This window comes from Cynoglossus semilaevis, chromosome 6 (genome assembly GCF_000523025.1).
Source record: "Cynoglossus semilaevis isolate Cse_v1.0 chromosome 6, Cse_v1.0, whole genome shotgun sequence".
Classification (NCBI taxonomy): Eukaryota; Metazoa; Chordata; class Actinopteri; order Pleuronectiformes; family Cynoglossidae; genus Cynoglossus; species Cynoglossus semilaevis.
Window position 1 is genome coordinate 14725938 of NC_024312.1, and position 27505 is coordinate 14753442.

The 27505-nt window shown below is 38.6% G+C and overlaps 3 protein-coding genes across 5 annotated transcripts in view; 1 reads left to right on the forward strand and 2 right to left on the reverse strand.

Annotated features, from left to right (window-relative positions):
• rassf7a (Ras association domain family member 7a) overlaps positions 1-9324 on the reverse strand; it is a 28943-nt gene extending 19619 nt beyond the window's left edge. The window contains exons 1-2 of the mRNA XM_025055936.1: positions 9213-9324; positions 5730-5835 (exon numbers count right to left, since the gene is read on the reverse strand). The gene's annotated coding sequence lies outside the window, so the exon portion shown is untranslated. The remainder of the gene's footprint in view (positions 1-5729; positions 5836-9212) is intronic.
• Positions 9325-10437: 1113 nt separating this feature from the next.
• Positions 10438-22573, reverse strand: lrrc56 (leucine rich repeat containing 56). 2 transcript variants are annotated; one of them, XM_008312336.3, is made up of 13 exons: positions 22516-22573; positions 21844-22021; positions 21211-21298; positions 20705-20765; positions 19054-19150; positions 18680-18877; positions 16855-17059; positions 16567-16749; positions 16397-16464; positions 15405-15547; positions 15079-15281; positions 14585-14912; positions 10438-14159 (listed from the first exon to the last, which is right to left on the reverse strand). In XM_008312336.3, exons 2-13 carry the CDS (start codon positions 22006-22008, stop codon positions 13997-13999), a joined length of 1902 nt encoding a protein of 633 aa, XP_008310558.1. In that variant the 5' UTR covers positions 22009-22021; positions 22516-22573; the 3' UTR covers positions 10438-13996. The 2 variants fall into 2 exon arrangements, with proteins under 2 accessions (XP_008310558.1, XP_024911703.1); XM_025055935.1 differs by lacking the exon at positions 22516-22573 and having other exon boundaries at positions 21844-22491.
• Positions 22574-23066: 493 nt separating this feature from the next.
• The window catches only part of LOC103380387 (GTPase HRas), a 19152-nt gene continuing 14713 nt past the window's right edge, over positions 23067-27505 (forward strand). The window contains exon 1 of one of the 2 annotated variants that reach the window (XM_008312334.3): positions 23067-23469. The gene's annotated coding sequence lies outside the window, so the exon portion shown is untranslated. The remainder of the gene's footprint in view (positions 23470-27505) is intronic. The other variant, XM_008312333.3, reaches the window with a different exon arrangement.

Sequence of the window (27505 nt, forward strand, 5' to 3'; positions counted from 1 at the left end):
CATTCGCCTGGTGACAGTGTGGGTTTTGTTTACTACAAGCTACAAATGTGAATGTAAAAGATTGGTATTTATATGTTGGCCTGTGATGAACTTACGTAAACTGTCACGCCCTGACCCTATGAGTGCTGGGATTGGCTAATGTGACTGAAAAGGATAAGATGAATAGATACTCTACTGTGTTTATTCATACAGATTAAACAAACTCAAATGCCATCTGAACAAAAATGTCAAAATGTCAAATGTGACTCATCAGCAAACCATCAGTAATATTCATTTGGTCCAAGTGTTTGCTTCGCCTTTTGCTGAAACGATAATTTACTTTGTCGACTGATGAGAGCATCAATGGTAATTGTCCTTTAAACAGTAATTAGGCCACATAAAGGAAATCTTTGAAAACAGATGCGCTGGACTAATGGTTTTCATTTGATGAATTAAATCACCTTAACAAATCCCTACAGTGAGGGAAAAATGCAATAGCTTTTAGTCGGCAGAGTCATAGAAACCCACAGAGGGTCGTTTACATCAATGTGAACTGCTTTATTGATCTGCCTGTGAAAGAAAGCTTTTGCCACATTTAAGAGCTGTGTTGTCTGATGAATCACTAAATGACACGCAAGAAAAAGATGACACAAAAGTTTCCTGAGGTTCAACGCCTGTGCCCTTCTTTTCCATCCATACTTATAGAACATCCATTCTTCAGTTCCTAATTATTTTCAGGGTCGTTTGGGAAGTCAAACCTAGTAGTCATCCAGGGCAGACCTAAGACTGTTTGCACTGCCAGATACACAGACAAACCTTTACTTATATTCATATAATGGTAATCCTCAATTTTAGGGTGTTTGCTCTGCGGTAATATCCAGTGAAAAAACCTACGCAAACACAGAAAGAACATGCAAATTCAACTCATGCCATGGGATCATGGGATCATGCCAGGGTCTCCGTGTAAGGAAACAGCACTAACCACTCTCACACCCTGTTGACCCCTTTCCTTTAGCAAATATTAGATTTTTTTTTTTCCTTTTTTAGACGGCAAAATATGGAACAATGAAGGAATTCCTGTTGCTCAGTAAAACTATAATCCCACAGTCAGGTGGGCAAGTGGAGTCAAATTTGAAAACATGAGGCTGAAAAACAGCAAGAGTGAATTCAGAATGGTGGGCAAGCGTATGATAATGTGCTGTGGAGGATTATCAGGCCAAATCCTTCCAAACCTCACTGACACCTTCCAGGCATTCCTCAGGGTACCTCCCACTGGTGTCCCTCCCTCTATCCCTCCTCCCCTGTCAAACCCCCACATATCATCCCTCTTTTCTGCATGACTCAAACATTCTTGCATCCCTCCTCCCTCTTCCCCCAGCCCTCCCACTGCATTTAGAGAAGGGAAATTAAAAAAAATGGTGAAATATATTTAAAATCCAGCATTTTCAAAACCGCACAAATTTTCAAATGTGTTTCCCTCAACCACAGAGACTAAAATGCACTATTGCAACAACTATTTGACTGATTTCACCAACTACCAGGTTTATAAATCAACAAGTGATCGTCGGTATAAATCTGCCCCAGGGTCTGGCAGCACTTTAATAGCTTCTGCGGGGGCTAGCACACCCAATGAATACACGCTGATAGCGTCTTTGGTGACCATTCTTCATCAACAATGAATGGCATACTATGGCTACTATGGTTTGTCTCATCACATCTCTGTCTGCCTCCTGTTTCTCATGCTGTTAATTTACCACTAAAAACAGCTTTCAACAGGTGGACATGTTGATCCAGACTAAAGCCAGTGCAGTGAGTGGATTTAGTGCTCTACATTCAATGATCAAAACAAGTTACAAAATCCTGAACTTATGATGTTGGTTTTTCAATCTTGTAGCAAACAACTACAGAGATACTACAGTATTGTGCTGTTTCTGCCAAACATGCCTGAGTATGCTATCTCATTATGGTTGAGCAAATTATGTTGCTCCATTGGTGAAGCTATGCCTTGTGTATCATTATGATAGTTATGATGGCTTTGGCCAACGATGGTAATTGCACTGCTGCAACATAAAAATAGTACAACCCTCATCAAAAACAGACAAAGCACTTTGTGTTTTTTACCCAGAAGAGTGGCTCAGAAGGTGAATAGTGTTTTGAAAGAAAACACGTCACTCTATAATAGTGAAACAACAACTCATGTGCCTAAATACGTGGAAGTGAAGACAAAGAGTCGAACTGAAGAGAAAACTAAAAATAGAGGCGTATTTAGATAGAGTAACTGATTCAACACATTCAACTGCTTGATGAAAACCAACTCTAAATTCTTAAGAACACAACAGAAAAAAAGGCAGAAAAACATGCAGCCTGTTTCTCCTCTTCTCTCTCTCCCTAAAGAAGCTTTTCAAGTCAACCTAACAAAAAAAACACTAGCAAAGATTCTCCGCTGGCTTTTAACAGCTTTCAAAATGTCCAGACATTGGTTACACTTTGGCCTCGCCTTTCTTCATTTTGCCTCTATTCTGGAGCAGTTACGTCCGGATCAGCACTAGTTACCGAAATGCCAGTTATAAAAATCCTTTTAATATGAATGCAGAAGTGGCATTAAAACTTTTCTCAATGTAGATCGATTTCTCACAGATTTAATACTATATTGATAGTTACCGAAATGCCAGTTATAAAAATGCTTTTAATATGACACGTGTGCATAATTCCTCATTAGAGATTTTTTTTAAATGCAAAGATTGAAACATTTACTGTAGCCCATGTTTTAAGCTGTCACCTTCATACCCTTTTGCGAAGCCAGTTTGTTCCCATCTTGCCTGTAGATATATAGTTGCTCGCTGTCTCTTGAGATAAAGCTGCACCATTAGTGTCACACTCGGTTGCTAAGCACTGCGCCTATCAGTAAATGGAAACAGAGTACAGTCAAACTGATTAATGCAAAAAAAGCTGTGACTGCTGACCTAAACTTTAATTTATTACAGACAGAACCTTATATTTCGGTGACAGACTCGCTATACCAGCTTGATGAGCTGCAGGGACAAAAAAGTGAACTGAGCAGGGGGCAGAGGGCAGGGAGCAGTGTGTGGGGACAGTGCCATGCTCAGTGCCCAACCTGAAACCTTCCAGACCAAAGACTGCTTCCTTAACCACCAAACAACCACTGCCCTTCACAAAAAGTCTACACACTTGTTGATGCACACTGTGGGCACTAACAGACTACAAAGAACAAAGAGGAAGTAAAAAATAAAACATGGTCTATCTATAAGAGGATGATTTAACAATGGCCTGAGCAATGGCAGAAGTCCTTCATGTTAAGTGAACACCTCAGGGTGAGGGGGCACCCAGTGCACAGGAAACATGTTTTAAAAACAAGGGGGTTCACAGGTGGGTGCACACCAGGGGTCAGAGGTGAGCAAAAGGTTTATAAGCCCCACACAGAGCATTGGAGATAGATGTCTGCTGGTCACACTGACGTATCGTCTGCTTGAGTCTCAGCAGGCAGTGCCCCAGGCTTCATGTCACTCTCTTCTGTCCTGAGTGTTTAGCATCCTGCTCTCTGATGAAAATGACAAACAGCTGCACAAACAACAGCATTTCACAGCTTCCACAAAACACACACCTCTCTCCTACTGTGGCTACACTGATTCAAAGAAACATGGGGTTTAAGTCTGAAATACAAAGGCAGAATCCTGCTGTTAAAGCCAAACACACAAAAGCATAATGATAGCAATGCACAATAAGGTTAAATCCCACTCATACCAGTACTTTAACAGTATACATTACAGTGGATTTTTTATTAACATATTAACATCAACATTATATAAGTCAAGTGAACACAACTTCTGTGGCTCCTTTAGACAACAGAATCATGTTTTAATATGGAGCATCCAAGGAGGATTTGAGCCATAAATAATATTACGGGTTTACATACAGCTTCCGTCAGGATTGACTGCTGTTCTGATGTGCAGCAATAACAACTGCCTCTGATGCAAAAAAAAGCTAAATGTCGGAAAGACAGTTTGGCAATAAATGCAAGAAAACAGGTCTGAGTGTCTGAAGATGGAGAAATAACCTCAGATCTGTGTATTTGGAATGGAGTGTGTGTCATACTGCTGCTGTGATAAGCTTCATTCCAGTGTGGAACGGAGCTGGAACATCTAATCCACCAAGACCTCCCGTACAACGATGTGATGAATTTTAAAGAGGCCAACGAAACGGCCATCAACATCTTTATGCAGATGGCAGAGGTTTGGAGTGTGTGCTGGAGTGGGCATGTACATGACACTGAATTAATGACAGCGCAGTCTGTGTTTGTGTGTGTGTGTGTGTTTGTGTGTGTGGGTGGACATGGCAGATTTATAATCAGTGCTTAGACAAAGGCCATATGTGTGCATATGTGGATCTCTCCAAAATACACACACAGACACACACACTTACATGCCTGCGTAAAGCCCCATCAGCAGGCGGACTGTGGGGTCAGCAGTGGTGACATCATGGCAGTCTGTCAGACTGTAGACCTCAGCGCTAGTTTCCTCTTGGTTACATCAGTAACCAAAACCAAAGAGTGGATCGATGACTCCCACTCCAGCTGTGTTTTCGCTTTCCTTTGCTTTTTTTAAAAACAAACAAAAGCAACCAGGCTTTACATTTACACTGGTTAACAACGAACCCTGATTAAGTCATACACTTGAGGAAATATTGCACTATAAATTAGTGGACTGTCCAGCCTGTCCTGAATCAATTTGTATAACGTGGACATGCAGATCATGAATCGTATTAATATTATTTTAGTTAGAATAAAAAACAAAACGACACACAAAGTGACACAGATGTATCTGCACACTGCTTAGTCATCCTGTATCACTGAACTAAACTAACACCAGAGCTTTCAAACGTTGCACAACTTAAGGTTTTCTGTTTGTTTTAATTTTACTTTTTTTAAAAAGATAAACTGTGCATTTTAGGTTTTTTTACAAATCATGGATTTTTCTGGTTCTTTATATTTTTATGTCGCAAAAAAAATCTTTGATCCTTGCCTGTGTGAGGGATCAAGTGTCAGCAGACAGATGCTAGTCTGCACTAAAAACACACATGGAAACCTACAGGTCATCAAATAAAGTGCATCTAAGGGAAGGGCAGGGAGGCGGTTTTTTAGCATTACCATGGAAACCAAATACAGATGCAATCACCTGGTTGGTGGAGCCTCAAAAGGGAAGCTCAGGAGGATCCACTACAGGACAGTACTCGTGCCAGAAAAATCCTTACAGAGTAGCCCACTTCTTAAAACCAAGCCTTTTTGTGTCGGTGTCGTGAAGAGACTGGGTAGCTGTGGGTTCACACAGCTGTTGAATCTTTTATGCTGTATACCAGGCCTACTGTACAGCTCTCATTACAGTGTGGTAACAACTTTAGTCCATCATGTCTGTTATCCTCGCATGGTTTTCAACACTAATGAGTCTGTCTGACGTTAAAAAAAAACCCAACTCAGCCACTGATGACACCATGACAAATATGTCCCTGGATACTAACAAACACACACAAAAACTGATTCAAAATTGCTTATCCAGCAGTAAACACCTCTGTTTTAGTAACCGATTAAACCAATAAACCATCTTTCAAATCAGCTTAAGCCTAACCCGAGCCAAGTAAACAAATCTAATTTGAAAAGATTTAAGACAAGTCCTGGTCTGAGTGATGTAGAAAACAAAGAAGAATTTTGTAAGTTAAAACTCTGTTGGGTCACTCACCTAAAAGACTCCTGATGAAGAAGAAGAAGAAGGAAGAAGAAGGGTGAAACAACCCCTTCACTGTCTGTGCGTATCGTGTCTCACCGACTACCTGATCCACCACAGGCTGTGGAAGAGACAGAGAAACAAATGAGGCCAACTCAGAGCAATGCCACGGGGAAGGGTGGATGAGGCTGGGGTGGGGTGGGGGATGCAGAGCAGCCGAAGAGAAAAAAAAGTGAAGTGGTGCCGCCGTTCCCCATCACCCGGGAAACCAACGCTCTTTCAAAGTAAACGAACCAATGGGGAACACCAGCAATTGTGTTCAGACAAAAGTCACATGACTGCTCAAACACTACTCCCTATGCTGGGAGTGAGAAGGGAAGGAAGACAACAAAAAAAAACGTATAGCGTTGGGAGGGCCACTAAGAACACAGTAAAGTTCACAGTGAGGAAAAGAAAAACAGAAGTAAAATCGACACTGGCTGCATATTTGATCTGTTTTTTAAAGGTAAAAATAGAATTTTTAAAATCAAATCCATGCAAAAAAGTAAAATATATACATAACTGGCGATCTTATCACTCATATTCTTAATCTAACTAATAATGTAATTTTTAGGCAAATTCTCTTTTGATAAAATTTTAAAACCAAAACATTTTCTTCACTTCGTTTGCATACTGCAGTAACTTTTCCTTCAGGATTAATATTTTAGTGCTGCCCCTTGTGGTTTTATTGTTGAACGCAGATAGTCCATTTGGTTGATTCAACTTTCTTGTTGAGACACAGGAGTAGTTAAGAATTAGTGGTTAAGCCTCCCAAATGCAGATTTACCCAAGGCCCACATCAAACAAAGGGCTTAGGGATATTTATATGGATCTAATACAACTTTATCTTACTAGGAGCAAAGCTAACATTATTGATCACACTGTACAGCTGGCTAACCATAACAAATCTTGTAGATGTGACATTTCTCTGCTTCTGTGCAGAAAAATAACAATTTCAGAAACAAAAGCTTACAACGGGATGTTGAAGATGAATACTGACACAACAAAGGCTGTGAGTAATTCAGTGGCACAGGTTTCAACAACAGGATACAAAATTAGTTTGTGCTACAGACTATAATTTATTAAAGTTAGACATTAGCGTCGTTTCTGCAACTCTATATCCATCCTACAATGTAAATCATCTCAAATTCCACAGAGTGGAAGTGGCTGGTCACAGCACAGTGGAGGTGACTTCATCTTTCTCCCTAAATAGCAGAATCATGGTGTTGTTGATGTTTGATGTTTTTTTTTTCAACTTGGTTTGACAAATTCATCCGGTGACATTGAGACCTTTCTATGATCTTCAGAGTACAGAATACATTTTAACATGTTTCTCCAGTAATTACAATTATGATAAAAAATTATACTTTTCTGTTTGCTGTGTATCTTATTGTAACAGAGGCATCTGTCCAGGATAATAAATCACAGAGAAACAGGTAACACTGTGATGAATGTATCACAGAAGTACCCTGAAGTGGAAAGCCAATACTCTCTATGTACGTTTAACAGCAGGTTTCAACACGGCCTGGAATCAACCATCTTCCTTTTTTTCAGCGATGTACCATACACTTGAACACAATCATCTGTCTTGTAATACCTTGCTTCCACGCAAGTAAATGACTCTACATTCAAGCCTCATTTACAGAAAAGTCGTTACCACGAAAAAGGTTCACAATTGTCTGCACATGGTCTGAATGTGACCTGGAAGCTGATGAGCTTCAACAGGAAAATGTTTCAAAGTTAACATTATTCATGGGGATAAAACACACAAATATTAGACAGGACAAACTAATTTCCTTTTTGGACAGTGTGGTTAAACTTAACCTTAACTTCAACCTATGGCGTTTTGTGGTTATGTCACCATCTCCCATACATTTTTTAAGATAGTCTTCTTCTCAACTACCATCCATGATGTCACTTTTCTGGGTCACAGGGACACAGAACTTGCTAATTATATTTAGGACAAAATGACACAAATTGGATGTGAGTCAGAGGGCAGCAAAGGAGAATTGGAGCACTGCTCCCAAGTGGATGGATGGCTTTTCAATTGTGCCAACTTAGAGCATGCAGCGGGCAGTGTTTGGAAATGTATGTAAAGGGAATAAAAACAAAGCTTTATCAAGACCCAAACGAAAGAAAATATTATGATCCAATTTCCCAGGCCAACTTTTGTTTATTTTGTACAATTCTTTTTCTTCTTTTTTTTTATTTGTGAGTGCAAACTGCACTGAACTGATACTGCCAGTGAAGTCACAACAGTTGTCACGTGTGCATGTCAATGTCAAACAACAGGGAAAGGTTTAGAAATGTGGTCTATGTTTTAGCGTACTCTCAGTATGCACCTAATCTCCAAAATATAATTTTCATTCATATTGGTAGAAATCAAAAAAACAACAGCTGGGCATAAAGTGCTTTTCTGTAAAAACTTCCATGAAGAATACTTCTAGTTAGAAAAAAAAATCCAGATCCATTCCATTCATTTTCTCTCAGTTTTTGAGAGTCAAAAAATATTCTGTTCATGGAGAGTTTTGAAACATCAATGATTTAGTGTCTGAGGAGGATGGGCTGTGGGAGGGTGTGTAATTCTCAACTGGTAGACAAACCCTGATGCTCTCTGGTGTCGAAACAGCTGGAAAAATGTTATAGTGTAGGAGGCAGAATGAAACTAAACATTTCTCTCTTTATTCTAGCAATGTGTGCAAGAGTGCACTGGAAATGTATTCCTGGAGGTGAAATACTACAATGATATAAACTGCATCACAACACAAACTGTATACTTGTGTATACTTTTTACGTCAGTGACTACTCAGACACTGCAGGGAAGTCAAGGCATTCCACTTTACAAAGCACACGCACAGGACACTACGGCTAACATGGCTTTTATGCCCAATAAATGAATTAAAACAAATAGTTAAAAGGGAAGAAACTAACGCTACATTTAAATTTAGGGAACTTCTAAAAAGAAGTACATATTACCACATGAGGAAGAGGGGTCAATGATGTTTTTACGAGAGAATTAAATAAGGATGAAAAGGGCAGACAACTCAATACTGCATAAGTCAAAACTAGTCATAAAACACCAGTTGTATGGCGCAATAGCATAAATACACTGGTTAACCCCACAAATGTTTCTAAATGATAATAAAAAGTTATCATTTCTACTGCATTTTCGGCGGCTTTTTCGGCGAAAAGAAACGTATTTTTTCACGTGTTAAACTTAACAACTAAGAATCGTGCAATCCACCAAAGATTATGAAAGCCACCCTAACTGCATAAAACAATGTTAGTCCGTCACGTTAATACTTAGTTTTGAGCAGAAAACTCCAATATATTATTGGCTACCAGCCTGTGTGTGTTTCATGATTTCATTCCGGAACACGTGCAGCTCGGAGCTCACAATAGCGCAACCTTTTTATTCTTCAATTCAAATAACATAATTTAAAATATTAAAAAGCTTACAGTTGTTAGGTTGTCGAATGCAACACAGAGTTCCGCCCTCAGTTGAAAGACTCCACATTAAAACAAGTCTACTCGTAGCAAGATTATCCGGAAGAAACCGTATTACTGTTTCCGTTACGCGGTTTCACAGTAAAACTATTGACATGATATTTTAACTGGTCCAAATGTTTTCATTCAATACATTAATTATAGAAATAATTAAGTATATTTAGAGACTGACAAAGAAAGCATACATTTGACAACGTTAAATTTGCGCTTTGTAGATGTAAGCTTCTTTATTGTCCTCTTTCCTATCAGATGAGGTCACGTCTCTGAACTCTCTGCAACACTCTTTGTTCTTGTTTTTACTACCTTTTACCCTGCACTTGCTTCCCTTTTCTTTAATCCTACTGTCATCCTTCACATTTCTGTCCTTGTGAAGTCCTGCCAAGTCCAAGCAATATTTTGCAACCTGCCATCTCTCTCAGGTGCTGCAGAGCATATAATGCACCTGTATCCACCTCTCCCAACTCTCATGTGTTGAAACAGAGTCTTAAAAAGGTAAAAGTATCAATACATGATCAAACAGAAGGGAAATCATCGACGGGAAGCACCGGCTCTGTAACCCTTCATCCATCACTTTTGACACTGAGACAAAATGTTAAGCCAACAAAAATGTTTTCTGAGGACATATAGAGCAATTAATCAACGATCAATGATTAAATCAATGATTTAAGTGATGCTTATCTTTAATTAAATACTGAGGGCAATTCCTGCCAGAAGGTATATGTTTTTGCTGATAGTTTGACTGCCCCTCTGTTAGCAGCACCGCTTTAACAACAGGATAGATTTGGACTGAATATTTCAGTTATGTGGGTTGTGCTCCCTTAAAGAAATTGGATTTTAGTTGTGATAGTAATCTTAGCAAAGGCTTGTGTTTTCTGAAACTTCTAAAATATAACCGATCAAGACCAGTCCAAAATTCTCCATGAACTTCTGTTAAATGTATTAAAAAAGGTTTATTGGATTTTTAATCCAATAAACCTTTTTCTTTGTTCATTAAATCTGTATTGCTCCACAAAAGAAAAATCATCAAAAGGGAAAGAAAGCATAAAACTAGAACAGCTGTTTGTGACTTCCTTGTTAGGCAGTTTACCACACTTAAAGTGGAACATTCTTCTAATTACTCGCCAGTGCAGTTGAAGACGATGCACGCAATAGTAGTAGGCCTGAACACAGATTTCTATTGTAGGCTTGTTTCACTTCCCTTTCCAAGAATTAAAGGTGATTTCTGGCTCTACAATGCGATTGCACACATGACATTGAAAGAAAAGAGTGGAAAATGCATTGTTAGCTCTATCATATCAACTTCAGTATCACAAACAATTACAGATAGAAATACTGCACTAAGATAACATTGGATTCATTAAAGTATCTTATCTTGTAAACTTCAGGTATCTTGGAGATAGTAACACAGCTTGAGTGTACATGGTCTACACACAATACTACAGTGATTATACTCAAATTAATTTTCTATTTTGTTGCTTTATTGGCATTTCCATTCACAGTGTAACATAATCAATAACAATCAAGAGAATCGAACACTATCACAAAGGAAAATATCCAGTAGTACGAATTAGATATGTGAAAAACAGCCATCTTTTAAAAGGACTGAGGAAATAAAATATACACTCTACTACATGACAAACCCATAAAGATAATTGTATCTTAGCAAGTGGATTTTCTCTCTCTGCAGACTCCTTACATCAGCATCACAATAAACATAAAAATAATTAAGCTCAGTTCAGAAAACATCTCTTACATATCATTAAAGATTGTCAGCGTAGCTTCAGTCTTAAAGACGTCAACACAGAATGAGTTACAGAGTCTTTATACTGTAACTGCCAGTGAATGGAATTTTCCTCCCGGCAGGGCTCCATGGTCTCGTGTGGACTGTGCAAACAGCTTCTGCTGGGCTTGTCTGAACTTATTACGTATATGTTTTCAACTGCTGAGTCTGAGAGAAAAATGTGACGTGTATTGTAAATTATAAAACCCCTAGTGATTTAAAATAAAAGCCATTTCATCTAAAATAAATGAAATGCAGCTTATTAGATTTTTATATGAGATTCGCTGAGGAACTGACTGACTCACTAGTAATTTTCTGATTTAAGTGACAGTTTATGACAAACTCACAGCCCACAAGTGGATTGGGATCTACCAGTAGATTGCAAAGGTGCTGATAGATCATGAGAAATTGAGATAAAATTTAAAAATAATTAAATAAAATATATTATTTACCTGGTCATTTCAGTAGAAATCCCACCCCTTATTTAAGAGAATGGAAGGAAGATGTGAATTCAAGCATTAAATTGAAATCTTCACTCATCATCAAAACGCCTGGTGGATGGTACCATTAACATAAACATGTCATGGTGATGGTGATCCTGTCCATCTCACTCTTCTTCTCTTATACCATTCCTGTCTTCCCACTGTTTTTCATATGGGATGGGTGCGGTGGGTATGTGGGATATGTCTCGACACCATTTCATGGAAAAGACAATATGCCTTTTCTTGCACAATCACCAGCGCAGTCAGAGAACAAAAGGGTCAGAGACTCTGCTGTGGCCAAGGTCACCCCAGGTCACTGCATTTGATTGACATTATGGTCACTTGAGAGTTAGGTATAACCGGCTTTGACTGATGTCCTCAGTTTGTCCGTGTGTAAGGCTTTCATTATGGAGGGAAACAAATAAGCACACAGGAACTGTTAGCAGTTTCAAAATAAAGTTAGTCACTACCAGAAACAATCATGAATTTTTCAGGTTGAATTGCTGACAAAGCAGGTTCAATAAAATATTCTCAAGTGTTAGAGCAGACAAAGAATGATTTTCTCTGAATTTAACGTTAGTGTCGTGTGGTCGTACATCACTTCCTTTCACAAGTAAATAACACTAACAATATTCAATGCTAGTTCTGTAGAGACATGGTCCTACAAAACGTTTCCCTCATTCCCTCTCTGATTTAACCTTGTCTCGGTATTTTATTTACTTCAATTTTATTGAAGAACGTGTAGGATGAGACTACTGAAAATCACTTGTGAGTTACAACTCTTCTAAAGTAGTCTTTTTTCTGTTTCTTGCAAACAATTTAACAGAATGAACTCAGACGGCCCTTATATTCTGGTTACTCAGAGTATAATCACTGCAGTATTGTGTGTAGACCATGTACACTCAAGCTGTGTTACTATCTCCAAGATACCTGAAGTTTACAAGATAAGATACTTTAATGAATCCAATGTTATCTTAGTGCAGTTTACACACGTTCTATTCTAGCAGAAACTTGTTCTGTTACGTGGAGCCGTTACGTGGTTGAATCTTGTAATTGGCTCCCACCAGGTAAAAGCATCACAGCTACAAGTCCAGATGTGAGAACTAACCCTTAAGAAAAATTTGAAGAAATCGTAATTGGACACACCGCCCAACACAAAGCCTCACTTCACTTCACTTCACTTCATTCCATTCACTTCCATTTATATCTTTTAAGGCGTAACAACACCAGCGACATTGGAATGTGTCTCCTCTGAAAACACCTGACAGGGAGTGGGGGGGAGGGAGACTCCCTGAGGGGGAGGAACTCTGAGAGGAAAATGCTGGAAGGATCTATAGTCATGTACAATGACAGGAGTTACTGAAGGATAAAGTGTTACATAAGAGCTGTCTTATGGTTAGGGGGGTGGGTGCGTGCTCCTGCATGTACAAAGGCATTACGCATTCCTACACACAGACACAAACGCACACTTTAAACAGTAGTATTAACAACGCTGCCAACATTTAATGACTCCCTGCGTTTCATTACTTTGACTCATTTATTTACATCCTGTTCCTCTAAACTGATGTGATGAATTATAAAGAGGTGTGTGTTTGTGTGTGCCCCGTGCATAACATCAGGCTTGTTTGGAAATGTCATACATCGCCCCGATGGTGAAAATTCCCAATTGCATTGTGATGTAAAAATGATTGTGACTCATTCAACACAAATGGCGATTCACATTACTTCTTGCCCTGAAGAACTACTAAACTGTTTTACTCCAAGCTGTGTCCACCCACTCAAACAGTCATATTTATAGGTGTGGTGCAGAATTGTACAAATCTGTTTTATATTGCCCTTTACAAACAATAAAAACAAACCCCATAATGATCAGAAAACAGAAGATTTTTTTAGTCCATTATTCCTGTTATATTTGCTCAGGAGTTTCAGGTTAATTCTGCAGTCATTCACACTCATTTTGTTGTGAACACAGTCGAAGCAAGAGGTGAATCTTAGTTCAAAGAAGGTGGATTTAACCGCTGTAAATTCAAGGAGGAGAAAGTGTTGATAGATTATAAATTAACGTTTAGAAATAGCGCCCTCATGCGGCAAGGTTACTTTACTACCTTATTGCTTTATTAGAACATTCGTCACCTCAAGTTTTTTTTGTTTTTTTTTTTAAGATTCCAGTTAAAGGAAATAGCTGTTGTGTTATTTTGTTTTTTTAAACAAGTAGCTTTTTAATGATCGAGACACTTTCACCTGAGAAATAAAAATATGTGAGGTATTCATAGACAATAACATTGCACATAAATGCAATGTTATCTGTCAGAATATCAGAGATTATGTTATTATTTTCTCCAATTACATTCATAGATCGCTATCGTGATCCATGAGGAATGCTCAAGTGTCAGTGCCTATCTCTTCCTGAATGGTCTTTGTGTTACTTCTCTGTCAAACACATTGAGCAGCCTAACATTAACGTCCCCCTGGTGTCAGTGTTGTTGTGAGGATCCACTGTGGGTCCAGTGAAAATGGTGCTGCTGATGTATCTGTAGAGCAGCCCTCGCAGTGTGAGGACGACTCATTGCCAGTTTGTCCCGGAGCTTGGGTAACTGGGGAGGATGACGATGCTGACACGGTAATTCCATATCCAAACTGGAAAAAAAAAACACTTCTTTAATCTTCTTCAATCTTTCTGTCAAGTGTGCTAATTATTTAAAGATAATATATATATACTGTGTGTGTATATATATATATATATACATATATATATATATATATATATACATATAATGGACTTTATTACGGCTGTGATACTTAACCACAATGAATGTGGGAATTATTATTATTTAACAGGGATTCCCAATATGTTTACCAGGATCTACCTGTAGATCATTAAGGGACCACTGGTAGATCATGAGCAACTAAAAAAAAAAATACAACTATACATATAGTACTGTGTAGTAATGATCATATAGTGTAAAAATTGAATAATGCATTTAATGCATCTTTGCAAATATTAACAGGAAAAATTGTATTGAAAACATTGAGTATAAATGTCGGCTTTGTTGTAACCATACCCTGAATCGATGCTTCCCTCACTAGCGGATGGCAGGTTTGGTATGTGAATGTTTGTCCTGGTCACACTACAGACTCTGGGAAGTAACAGGTGTGTGTCTCCCACTGTTGCTGCGGTCTTCAGGCTGCACACCTCTTTGTTAGAATTGGGTAATTGTTCTAAATGGACCAGGCTTTGTCGTAGCCTGCGTGCACGAATGCTGTGTGGTTTGGGAACACCAGAAGGTGGCACTGCTTCAGCTTGGACAGGAGGAGAAGGAGACAATCTGACATCTGGGGACAGGGACAGCTTTGCTATATCAGGGATCAGGGCTTCTCTGTGACACAGATCTGAAAGCAAAGTTATGACATTGGGCTCAGGTTTGGTTGGACATTTTGTATACTATATATATAAGTGGCCAAAAATGAACCAGAACATCGTTAAATATTGAATCTCTTAATAAATTCCCAATCATTTTCAAGGTATTTCTGGATCAATGATTTAGTGAACTATTACCTGGGGAAAGAGACGGACATGACAAGTCTGGGGTTTTATTCAGGTTGTCATGCTGCTTCTCTCCATCGTTGCTATCACTCTCTATATCACCATGATTGTCTTCATCATTATAATCATCATCATCATCATCTGCTTCTGCCAAATTACTGTGCTGAATTGACAGAATCTGTGGTAATCTTTCCGTCTCTATGGCCTGCAGACGCCTGGAAAAATGAGGAGTGATTTACTGGGTAGAAGGAAGTCCAGAACTGGCTTTTACATAATTGGGTGTATGTGGTGATGTAACCAGGAGGGGGAAAGAGAGAGCTGGAGGAGGGAGGAGGTACCTGCTGTGCTTCTCCCTCCATGATTTGAGGTCAGCAATCACATCAGAGCGATCTCTAACATCAGGCTCCTCAGTGTCATAGGTGTGCTCCGGTACATGGATGGGCAGGTCACGGGGGGTGAAGGTTGATTTAGTGGGCGCGGTCTGTTAGTCAGAGATGAGAAAGGGGTCAAGTTACTATGAATATGGAATATTTGTGTGATTCCATTGAATCAAACTGTTATTGATCCCACGCTGGGGAAATAGATGGAAAAAAAGATAACAATGAAAAAGATAGAAAGAAGAAATGTTGCAGTTACTTTCTGTATTTAGTACTCTGCACTATACAGTACGTATTATTCACAGTTGAGTTTTTTATTACATTTGAACAGTGGTGCCAACTTTTTAGAATTAATTTATAGATCTAAATAATGCGAATGAACATAATTTAATGCATACATTTTATTTAATGAAACGTGTGCATTCAGGGTACAAATATAAATTACGAACCAATCTGTGCAACAATTTTGTGCCACAGACGTGTTAACCAACCGATTTTAATCCCTAAGATAAATGACATCTTTGTTACATTTAATGTCTGTAATACGGTATTCATTTGTTAAGTTACTTATTAAGTTTGTAAAAAATAATATTAGTAATTGTTGATAATAACAATAATAATAGATATTAAACGATAACACTGTGAATGAAAGCGAACAATTTTAAAGAAAGAATTGAAGTAATATTTCTCTACTTTTGTAAGTAACTATTTCATCCCTATTATAATAATGATATAAAACTATTAATTTCTTAACCATTTCTAATAAAATAATGATTTCCTATGGATTTCTATAAAAAGCTGACTTGAAAAATGAGTATGAACACTTGGACATTGACACAGGTTGACCAAAAGAATTGTGGATTCAAAGTTAGTCCCACCGTAATAGGAGAAGCTAATAAAGTCTTTATTTAAAAAAAAAAAAAAAAGAAGCTGATCAGCCATATTTTACATACCCTTAACTTCTCATGCTTAGCTCGAAGAGCCTGGACTGGGTTTCCACAGAACAAGATCTTACCAGCTCCTGCAAAAATCAACAGATAAATAAAATAAATTATCAAATGACTGATGACAAGCTCTGCAGATAACCCAGACTATCAGGATGACCTTAAAAAAAGTGCCTAACCATGTGTTAGAAAGCTGGTGTCATCCACTGACACTCGATATGAGTCTGCAGAACCAGGTCTTGATGCAGACTCTGTTGCTGATGTGGGTCTGGATCCTGTGCTGGGTGTGGAGGGGAGTGGCCAATCGAGAGGCCAAGCTGAGCTCGGTCTGCTGTAAGTACCTACACTCTCCACTGTCTCCACTGCAATAACAGGAACAGTGGATTGAATGAATGGCTGATTAAATATACTGCTGTCAATAAAATGTTTGCCTTCACCGACTCAAAACAACATATTTATACACACACCACTGTCTTCTGCAGCACTCAGAGTGGAGGCACAGTCTCTGATGATGTTCCGCAGAACATCCCACTCTGTTCCCATGATGCTGCTGCAGATTGTCCTGTCCTCCTTTTCCTCTTCCTCCTCCTCCTCCTCAACACTCAAATTGTCTAGGTAACACAGCTGAGGGAGCAACTCCCGCACTGCAGCTCGATATTTGTAGTCTGCTGTCTAGGTAGAAGAAAAAAAATAAAGGCGACATTTTAACTTGAGCTTTCTCCTTGTTTCACACAACAACAGTTGTTTGAGTTTATCGTTACGTCGTAGTTCCAGTTATGACTCATCCGTGTTACCAGTAAATTGTGTTAGATTTAGAAATTGCAAAATATAATTTACAGAAACCAAAAAAGCAAAGCGAAACCACGATACACTTTCTGAAAACATTTACTGGTTGATAAAAGGACAAAGAAATAAACTGACAAACTTAAGCCAAGGTATTCTTGCTGAATTACAGACTTGAGCCTCTTTTTCTGCAGCAAATTCCCTCTACGTTTGTGAAGCTCTTTTACCCAAATCAAATCAATCCTTGCCTTGTTCCACTGAAACATCGATGCGATTCCTGAAAAGATGTCATCTGCCTCCTAATCATTGTTCCCATCACAAACAGGCGGATTCTTTAAAGGTACTGATGTGCCCTCATGTCACCACAGTTACCAGTGGCTTTTGGACCAGACATCTGTCTCATCTCAAAACAAGCATAAACTCATCCTGTGTCCTCGCAACACAGGACGTGTGCTTTTATCAACTTTCAGTCTGTCTCAACTGAGAGCGGGCCAGAAATCTCTATAGCCTTTGGCACATTAATGATGTATGGCTCGTTCTTTTACATTCTCACCAAACATACTTAATGCATCATCTGACTGTTCTGAGCCACAACGAGTTGCTTAAGTAGTTCTACGCCTTTGTGGCTTTGTCCATCACAGTAACATAGTGGTTTTTAATGTAAAAGCAGCCTAAAGACTTCACATTCATACACAGCCAGTCCTTGGCATTAACATGGATTTTTCTAGGTATCTGAATCTTTTCACAAACCCCAAATTCTTTGCTGTTTTGCTGTTTTGTTTTTAACTCCTTAACTATTGTTGTGTTCCATCCTCATCAAACCTGTGGCCACTTCATTTACTTCTGTTTAACAGAAAGTCAGTCACAGAGGGGGGGGGGAGTGGGCAATCCAGTGCACTGGGAATCAAATCAGACCAGCTCTTCTAAAAACTGCCCAAGTGCAGTGAATGAACTGGCAAGGATGAAATGAAAGAGGAAATGAGGGGGGGGGGCTGTGTAAGAGGAAGTAAGCAAATATGTGTGTCTATGAGATGGAGAGAATAGCAGAGGAGAGAGAAGAGAGCAAATCCAGGACCTTCTCGGTCAGTACAAAGCTCAGACCTAATGCATATTCCACTCAGCTTCTCCCTTCATTGTCCTAGTTTCCTAATTAATGCTTGGTCGGTGGGTGTAAATAAACACATTCACACTGACCCGAAAAAATAGAAGCACTCTGTGTCCTAAATGTAAACTGGAGAAGAGGACATCTTCTCTGCGCGTCACCGAGCTAGCTATACATACTCTAGATAGATAGATATAGATATGCGTATGTCTGTTATATGTTTATTCTGTCCTTTGAGTGTGATTCAACTTGCTGCCTTGATAAGAAAGCTTGCGTTTTTGTTTTGGTTTTTTTGTGCAGGGAATTGCAGGTGTGTCAGCTCAGTTGAGGTTTTTCTCAGCGCTCATATTCACATGTTATCATCAAGGTTTTTTGTTCAGTAGTTGTCCATAAAATTGTTACCAAACCTGAGGGGCGGTTGCTGCAGGGCGCACACATACAGGATTCCCCTCCAAGGTGAGTGTCTGTAGTTTTCGGCACAAGCCGAGATACTGAATTTGGACTAAGTCCTCCACATCGTTTCCTTCCAGGTCCAACAGCTGCAGGTTCTCCAGCATGCCGACGTGATTCAAGTCCGACACATGGTTGTAGGCCACATACAGCTCCTACGGTCCAACGCAGGTAGTGTTAGTTAGCACACAAAGTAGGCTGACAGAAAATGTAATCATTTCCTCATTCCACTGTGGGAAACTCCCACAGTAACCAGGGTTAAGATGAAAATTAGTCATGCTGTATTACTTGAATTTAATAGGACATTTTTCCATTTTACTGAATGTTTTACTTTAAGTGCAGTAAAATTGAAGATGCCGTCAAGGTCACACAGGCAGCAGCGGCACATCCACAGCACCTGCAGGTGGGGGAGTGACATTCCGAGTTCTCTGAGGACACAGTGGCATATCATTAGGACAGGAGATCAAACAAAAAACATAAAATAAAAGGAATGTAGGACCAGAAGTAGAAAATGGGTTTTATAGAACTGTGTAAATTGCAAAATATGAAAAAGTCATCAATCCACAGAAGATAGAAATCATGTTCTGTTTTCTAGAATGCAAATCAAGTACTTGTCCCTGCAGGAAACCCAGACTCTCTGAGTGTCTCTCAGAATAATCTACAACCCTGTTACAGCCTCTTAGCTGCAGCTCTCGTAGCCAAGAGCAGGAGAAGCTACCAGAGGAAGTGCATGTACAGCTGCTACACTTTTTTTATCACAACGTATGTTTGCTTTTGACACTGAAGTGGTTGCAGTCAAACCAGTAGGACAATCCTGGGAGAAATGTGTCAGTTTTCCCTGGAGGAATTTGAAATCTGATATTCCTCATCCCCTCTGTATTCCATTGTCCACCAGATGGGTGAACCTGTTTCTATTAATGATTTTTTTACGTGCGACTACAGACAACATCTGCTGGTGTCTGGTTTACGTGCTTCAACATGCAGCTGACAATGAAACAGCGCTGGATATCTGTGTTGCAACCCCAACAACAGCTTTTTTTTCATCTAGTCTTCAGTCTGTTCGTTTCTTAAAAAGCCTCGTGACAAATATTAAGACAGTTGTAGACGATTACACTGTAGTAATCTCCAATTAACTTCCCTAATATGCAGTCTCATAAAGGATTTCTTCGAGACATGCTAGCATAAAAAAAAATACAAACGCCGCTTCCAGATTTTTCTTTAATCTGTCAATCACTTTTAGGAACTAATATTGTCCTGCTTGAAAGACGTGCAGAATTCTCAGGAAAATCTCAGGGGGGCTGGTACGGTGCAATGTGATTTGGGTGGCTTTCGTGGAGACTGCTGCCCAGTAACAGATAAGCTGACGAAAATGGATGGATGGATGGACCTTGTTCTATATCAGTGGTTCTAAAACTGTGGTTGGTGTTCCGCTTGCGGTACATGGGCTCGCCATTGTGCTATTGGGGGATGGAATTCCCAAAGGACCAGGTCAGTTGCTTAATTGTTAAATACAGATTTCACCTGCTTTTGCTTAGCATTTTATTTGTGTGTGTGGTTTCAAAACAGAATAATAGGCTCTGCAGTTACATACACACACCAATATGTTTTAAAGACAAACACTGTTCCATGTATGACAACGACAATTTGTTTCTGAAAGCAACAACGTCAACCCAGTCCATCTGATGTAAATTAAAAAATGTGTTTTTTAAACATAATTTATAGACATAATTTTAATAGTTCAAAAGATTTTGTTGGTAAAATGTCTACTTTACCTGTTTGCCAAACTATATGGCCTGCAAATGCAGTGTGAATTACTGTATACTGCCATCAATAGCAAACGTGTGGTAAAATAAGGATCATATTTTAGTTTTGGTTTTGTGACTAGTACTTGAGGATTTTTCCATCTGGCTGAAAACCTGTTGCCTAACAAGAATGCAGGGAGGCTAGAAAAAAAGCACCATGTTATGCAACTCTCCACTTACCTTACTGACATTATCACACTTTTGTTCAATTTCAGTTGCACCAGGTTGGGCAAGAAGGCACCTAGAGAGCAGACAAACCCATTTGCGTCACAGTCGAGCAATTATTTGCTTTCATTTCTTACTTGGCTTCCTGCCTCGATTGCAAGTGGTCTAAATAGTTGACTATAATTATCCTAAAGAAGTACCATACGTAGCAGAGTATAGTGACAGAATCAAACATGTACATAAACCAATGTCCAATCCTTCCATCCTTCTCTAATTTACAACAGGACAGGATGAGGCCTATAGTGTTGATGAACCAGGATATGTCCAGTATTGCACACAGATTGTCTCACTGACAGGAAATGTACTACATCTACTGTAAAGTACACAACACCAATGTTTTGTTTAAATGATCAATTAAGCGTGAATTAAAAATTGCTTTTGCTTTTAGGATCACTGTTAAGTTACAATAAAAATAAGCAGTGGTGAACAGAAACAGTTCAACTCTCAAAAGTGCATCTTACCGATGTTACCCAGGGAGTTTTCTTGCGTGTTTATGGAGAACTCCAGTGACGTCACACCAGACAGGTCCCAAGTCCCACACATTGACTCCTGGGAACATTAAATTAACAGTACAGTACTGACCTTGGACTTCACTTGTCTTAGTTTTTATTATTTAGTTATGATTTCAGACACAAGGTTTGTTTGATAAAACTTTGTCTTTGACACATTCTGCTCAGTCGTTTAACAACATGGTGTTCAATGTGTGGCGTGCGTGCACACAGGCCAGGGGTTTACCAACCTATCTTGACATCACAAAGTTCTGGCGACCCCAGAGACATTTTACATTGAGGTGATCACAGCTGTCAATCAAGCTGTGCCAGCTCAGATATTTCTATATGTTGCATTTTATTTAAACACCCTTAAAAATGTACATTATATTCCATTGCCGGAATTTAAATTTTTATTTTCAATTGCATCACTGGTGTTCTAACTACACAAACTACTGTATATACCCATTGTTGTTTAAAAAAATTCAGGGGCCTTTTGTACAGTAGACATTGCACCTCTATGTATACTTATTTGGGTCTGTAATGCCTTTTAAATAAGTAACATCACCATTAAAAAAAAAAAAACATAATCTGCTGCAAATTTACCAGCTTCTCAGGGCTGAGACAGAGTTCCAGAGCTGTCTTGGTGTCCTCACAAGCCTTTTCGGCAGGGGTGGGGTTAATTTGTCCTGATCCACTTAGTTCAGTCACCAGGACCCGTGCTGAGGCAGGCTGGACCATGTCAATCATAGTGGTATGAGAACAACTCATACTTTACAGCACCCTGACAACAAATATACAGTCTTCATTCAAGGGTGTAAAAAAATGTGGGCGCACAGTAGAAAATAACAAAAATGTCTGTGTCTAAAGGATGAGGAAAATCAATCCCTCAACCAAATTGCAGGTTGCATTATGTAGTCAGTTAAGTACGTGTTTTTACAAAAACAAATTTTCTATGTGTCAAACTAACATATGTTATTGTACCAGGTGAAATAGCTACCACAGTGAGGGCAACACATTTTAATATTACTAAAAAGTATAATTTTGGCATCATTATAAAGTGCAACGACTATAAAAAGTTCATAACACTATCTCGATATCAACGCTTGATACAACATGACTAAATGAGCTAACAAAGTAGCAATACTTGGCAGTTTTACAGACGAACTAATGTTAGAAGTATGTAAAATTACATCTTGAGCGAATCAACAAATATGCAATCCGAAGAAATGCATTTTTCTTCGATTATTATTCGAATGGTATATGAGTATAGATTACCTGTTGCAGTCCAGAGATATGGACGCAAAAACACAGCTTAAAAGTTTACTTGACAACCACAGACGACTTCCTGGATACAAAAGCCCTAAGGTTTTATGGGAAATGTATTTTTTACATCCGGTAACGGAATCAGAACGAAATTTCGTCGCATACTGTATATATAGTTATGTAAAATCAGAATTACCCAACTGAGTTTATTTGACTTTATATTGGATTGCATTTGTAAAAAAAAAAAAACAAGATTCCCAATACCGTGCATTTAAAATGTGACAGGATATGGTGTCATGATTGGATACTGTCATTAGCCTCAGTCACATTTTAGATTTTTGGGAAAAAAACATTTTTGACAAACACATCACATTTTTTATTTAAACAATAACAACACAATTATAACCAGATATGTGAATAAGATAAAGGTTCAGCGAATCAATTGCGAATCAATAGTAAAGCTAATTTGGTAAGATCGGAATGTATCCACAACATGACTTAGGTAATTACGCTATGAGTATAACGGTATAGTTCTATGCCCACATGATGTGGCTGTTGTATGTTTTAAGGAAGGAGCTTCATGTGGTTATTTTCCCTATAGTACTTGAAGGCAGCACTTCATGCACAGTAACCGGGGCGGTTCTCCGTGTGTGATGGAGCTGGGCGTGGGCTCCCTTCGCTCCTCATCCCCTCTGCTCTCAGTGGAAGCACATTGTCCAACGGCGGGCTCGTTTTGTCCACAGCCAATGAATGCTTTGGTGCATTTCTCCAACTCCAAGAGAACAGTGCGAGTAAAAGAAGACGCTGCAGACATTTGTCAGAGAAAACGTTTGGAAACAGACCAGGAACATTTAATGTTCTGCTGAGCAGAAGCGGAGAGGCGACAGAGTTAAAGATTCTTCTTCCACCGCTGCTGCTTCTTCCCGGCAGACGAAAACATTGTCGCTAATCAGACCCCTGCTTGTTGTAAGTATGCAGAGAACATCCATGTGTGAAAAATACACAAGCTTTATTTTGAATTTACGGACATTTTCCGTTGATGGTTATTCATTTTTCGAAATGATTAAAATTGTGGGCCACCGCTGGAGACAACAGACTGTTGTTGTAACGAGTTAGCGTTAGCTATCAGAGCATTTGAATTAAATTCAACCGGTGAGTCCTAACGTTATGTGTTCAACTTAAACACCAGACTTGCATACAGGTATGAGGAATTACATCGCTTATACATACCGTCTGTACTTTTGTTTTTTAATTTTATTTTACAGGCAATAGTCTGTGTTGATAGTCCATTTTGAGTGGGGTGTTAAAACTTGGTCATGGAGGAATATGTCATGAACACCGCTGTCAATTTCCTCCCAATGTCTATGATTAAAAAACAGTCAAATGGACGTAGCAGTGAAATATTAACTTCCTGTGTGGTGTTTTTTGGCACGAGGACAGTAGAGAGAGCTGCTGCTGCCGCCGACAGTGGCCGCACTGGCGAGCAGGGTGACGCCCCGTCACACTGAATAAAAACCAATGTATCACTGCGGAAGTCAGATTCCATTACAATGCATTTATACGTATGTGGCAGAATGATGATGCTTACGCTCATGACGAAAAAGACACTGATGTCAACCACATCGTACTTCAGCAGCAACGTTCAAATAACCCCAAGAAGACGCCGGTCTGTGACATAATTCATTGTATTCGTTATGAAGTAATCAGCCAACTTATTGCAACGCAGACTTCTTCACTTCTGTCTGTCACTAACCGCTGATACTGTCGATACATCTGACACGTTGCATGAAGTCGTTTAGTTTTTAACGTGCAAAACATTTGAAATATCAAAATCCCTTATTCCATAAACCTAATATGACAGTTTTAATCAGTGAGCTGTCCGTTTTCACATTTATTCACATTTAGAAGCTTAAATTCAAATCACTTGTTTTTATTTTTGCACAATTGCCACCTGTTACCTTCTTTATATTTTATATTTTAGTCATTTTGGAATTACTTAAATTATATAAACCTATTTTAATGCTGTTGAAAAGATGGATAAAGAGGTATATCTGGACGTTTTTATTGTTTTTACTTTAAAATAGAATCATAAATGATACATGTTTTCTATGTATTTTGTAAATCAGGAAAGTCTTTATTCTCTTAGTTTTACTACAGCTTCCCTTTATCCTCTGGCAACTGTGGTTTTCTATCACTTTGCTTCCCTTTGTTCATGTTTTATGTTCAGCCTATGGTGGTGACTTAAGTAATAGTGTATCCATTGTTCACGTATAATTTGTTTTCTCAAAAAGTTGGTTAAATTGTTATTACTAGTTTTGGAAAACTAGCTGCAAGTTGGTGTTTTTATGTACTTTTATTCTCCATGGCATGAATAGAGGAACGGTGCAATATATTATTTTGTAAACCCCCCTCAAAAAAGCACTTCAATTACATTGAGTGAGAACTTATGAACTGCTCTAAGGAGGATTCTGTTTCTTTTAATTTGTGTAGATTTTCACTTTTTAATATTTTTCATATGTTTTGTTTTTGGTTGTTGGTTTTTTTTTCATTTCAAAAACTTTTAAATAAAATATACACCCTTTCGTTAATAGCACTAATTTGTAGGGTCAGAGTTTATATTGTTTCATGTCTATATGGAAGCATTATATGTAATTTTTACCCTGGCCAAATAGACTGGGTTGAAGAAATATAGTCAGAAAGAAGGAGCGTTTGAATTTGTTACCACTGTCTGTAGTCATTGTCGAGACAGCTGGAAAACAGATGAAATGTGTCCATCCACTGCTTGGAGTGTGATGTTTAATATGTTGTCTCTTTTTCAGCACATCTGTAGTCTGGTTGCAGTCCGGCTACAGGCCACATGAAAGTGCTATGATTTTTTAGGCAATTAAAACCTAAATGCTGCATTAATCTGTAGGGTTTTTAATTTTCAGCCTGGTTTTGGTGTCAGTCGGGACAGACCTGTGTGTATGTGAGGTTATTGTGTGTGTTTTGTATGGTTTTCTTTGTTATCTTTGAAAGTTTAATTCTTGCTTTTGTTTACATTTACTACAGTCTGCCGTTTGATGCCTTCTGTGCTTTCACGTGTTCTCAGACCAAACACCAAAAATATTTGGATAAGATAAATCAATTACACAGAGTAAAAAAAAAAACATTTTTTTGATTGTTTGTTGTTCAACGATTAAAATTTATAGCCCATGCAGTTGTTTAGACGTCATCTGACCTTTTCATCTCTGCCGTTGCACCACCTCTCCCATCTAAAGGATGACCCACTCTGTAAAAAGGTCACTGTGCCTGTTAGAGCAGCTGGTTAAAACGTGCACACCTCGGCTGTGTTACATTCACCTTAAAGCAAGGTTTTGTTTTTGTTTAGAACATTTTATATTTCAAGCCTTCACAATTTTCAGATAGGCTTTAAACCTTATCATTGCATCACTAACTCATGTTTCCCTGGCTGTTGAGAGCAGGATAGTGTTTCTTTTCATCCTCATCAATATCTCTGCTGGCTTAGATGCTGTTTAAGAGGATGATGTCATTGGTGAGTAGTAGGAGGGTGTGGTGGGCTATTGGGGCTCTAGGATGGGTCTCGGAGCCTGAGTATTTGACTGTGATACATCCCTAGAGAGGGTCTACTTACCATCATCACTCCATTAAAAATCTATTATCTCTGTAGTGGACATGCAGCACTGCCAGTATGGATTCTTTAACTATAATTAAGCACTTTAATGGCAGAAGACTGCATGTCAAGAAAGATAGACATTCAAGTCTCGAGTTTTCCTTTTCCATAATGGTTAGAGTAATGCACTTGTTTTACAAGTTACAGGGAGTCACTGGAAAAGAGTTGAGAGATGGCTATTGACATTTTTTTAATTTTTTTATTTTCCAATTTACATGTGAATCCCCTCCCTCCTGTGGACATGCATAAGACTAGCTCTTTTTTCCTTTGCCGCTCTCCTCCCATCACCCCAGTCACTGCTGTTTGCTTGCGACCTCCATAAGCTGTCATGTAAGATTATCCTCATGGCACAGGCAGGGATCTAAGGTTTCAAAACGAACTGTTAATTTCCCAGACTGGAGGTAGCATGCTATAAATAACCCTGAAACATAGGAATACTAAGTACAGTAGTTCTAAGTGATTGAGATGAGAGCTGCCACTGAGTTTGATAGTCTGGCATAGACGGCCTGCCAGCCTGTCAACATGCTTGCAGTATTTTTGTGCAAATTATAGTGGGATACATGTCTTACTTAAGTAATAATTATGTTTGTAATATCAGTTTTGTTATAAACAGTTAATTGAAATACAAATTTACTTGGTTATCTATCATTGTGGCATTCAGTTTTTACTTTTCTGTTATTGTTTTTGTACCAAATAAATTTGAATACCTTAATACAGTAATTTGTTATTGGATGTGATTTTTCAGCAGCTATAGCGCATCTCTCGTTTTCTATTTACAAAGACCTGCTCCTTGTAAGCTGATAATGACAAGTGGGGCTGAGAAAGGGTCCCTATCCTTATTAATTAATGATCTCACTGAGATTCACTGCCATATGTGTGTGTGTATTATTAATCTCCTCTTTCTATGGCCTAGTTTTTTGTTTAGTCCACTTGAGTATTGGATTTGGGGTTGTTTACTTTAGTCATTGACACATTCATTTCAAATCTAAAACAGAAAAACATACTGTAGCATTTATTTTGTGGGAATGTTGGGTTGTTTTTCAATAATTTATTTGTCTCTAAATAGTGTGTTGTTCGGCTTGTTTATCACTTTTCGTTATTCCTAAAGACCTTCATTTTAAGTAAACTCTGTGTAATAATCATGAAATATCATTGAAATATTACCATTTGCAATCAGGCATGAGATTTGTGTGAGGGCACTTATAGGTCAGCTGAGGTAATGTCAAGAATACTACATTGGTTGTGGCAGCTTATAGTACAGTTTATAGTTACAATGTACACATACATTTAGTCATAAGGTTGCAAAATTTCATTGATGGTAACGATTAA

Coding starts and splice junctions, on each gene's coding strand:
- lrrc56 (XM_008312336.3), bottom strand. CDS start 22,008: ATGAGTTGTTCTCATACCACTATGATTGACATGGTCCAGCCTGCCTCA. Junction 17,060..18,679: donor CTGCAGCAACCGCCCCTCAG/GTTTGGTAACAA, acceptor TCTTCTACCTAG/ACAGCAGACTACAAATATCG. Junction 14,160..14,584: donor GAGGGAAGCATCGATTCAGG/GTATGGTTACAA, acceptor TTTTTTTTCCAG/TTTGGATATGGAATTACCGT.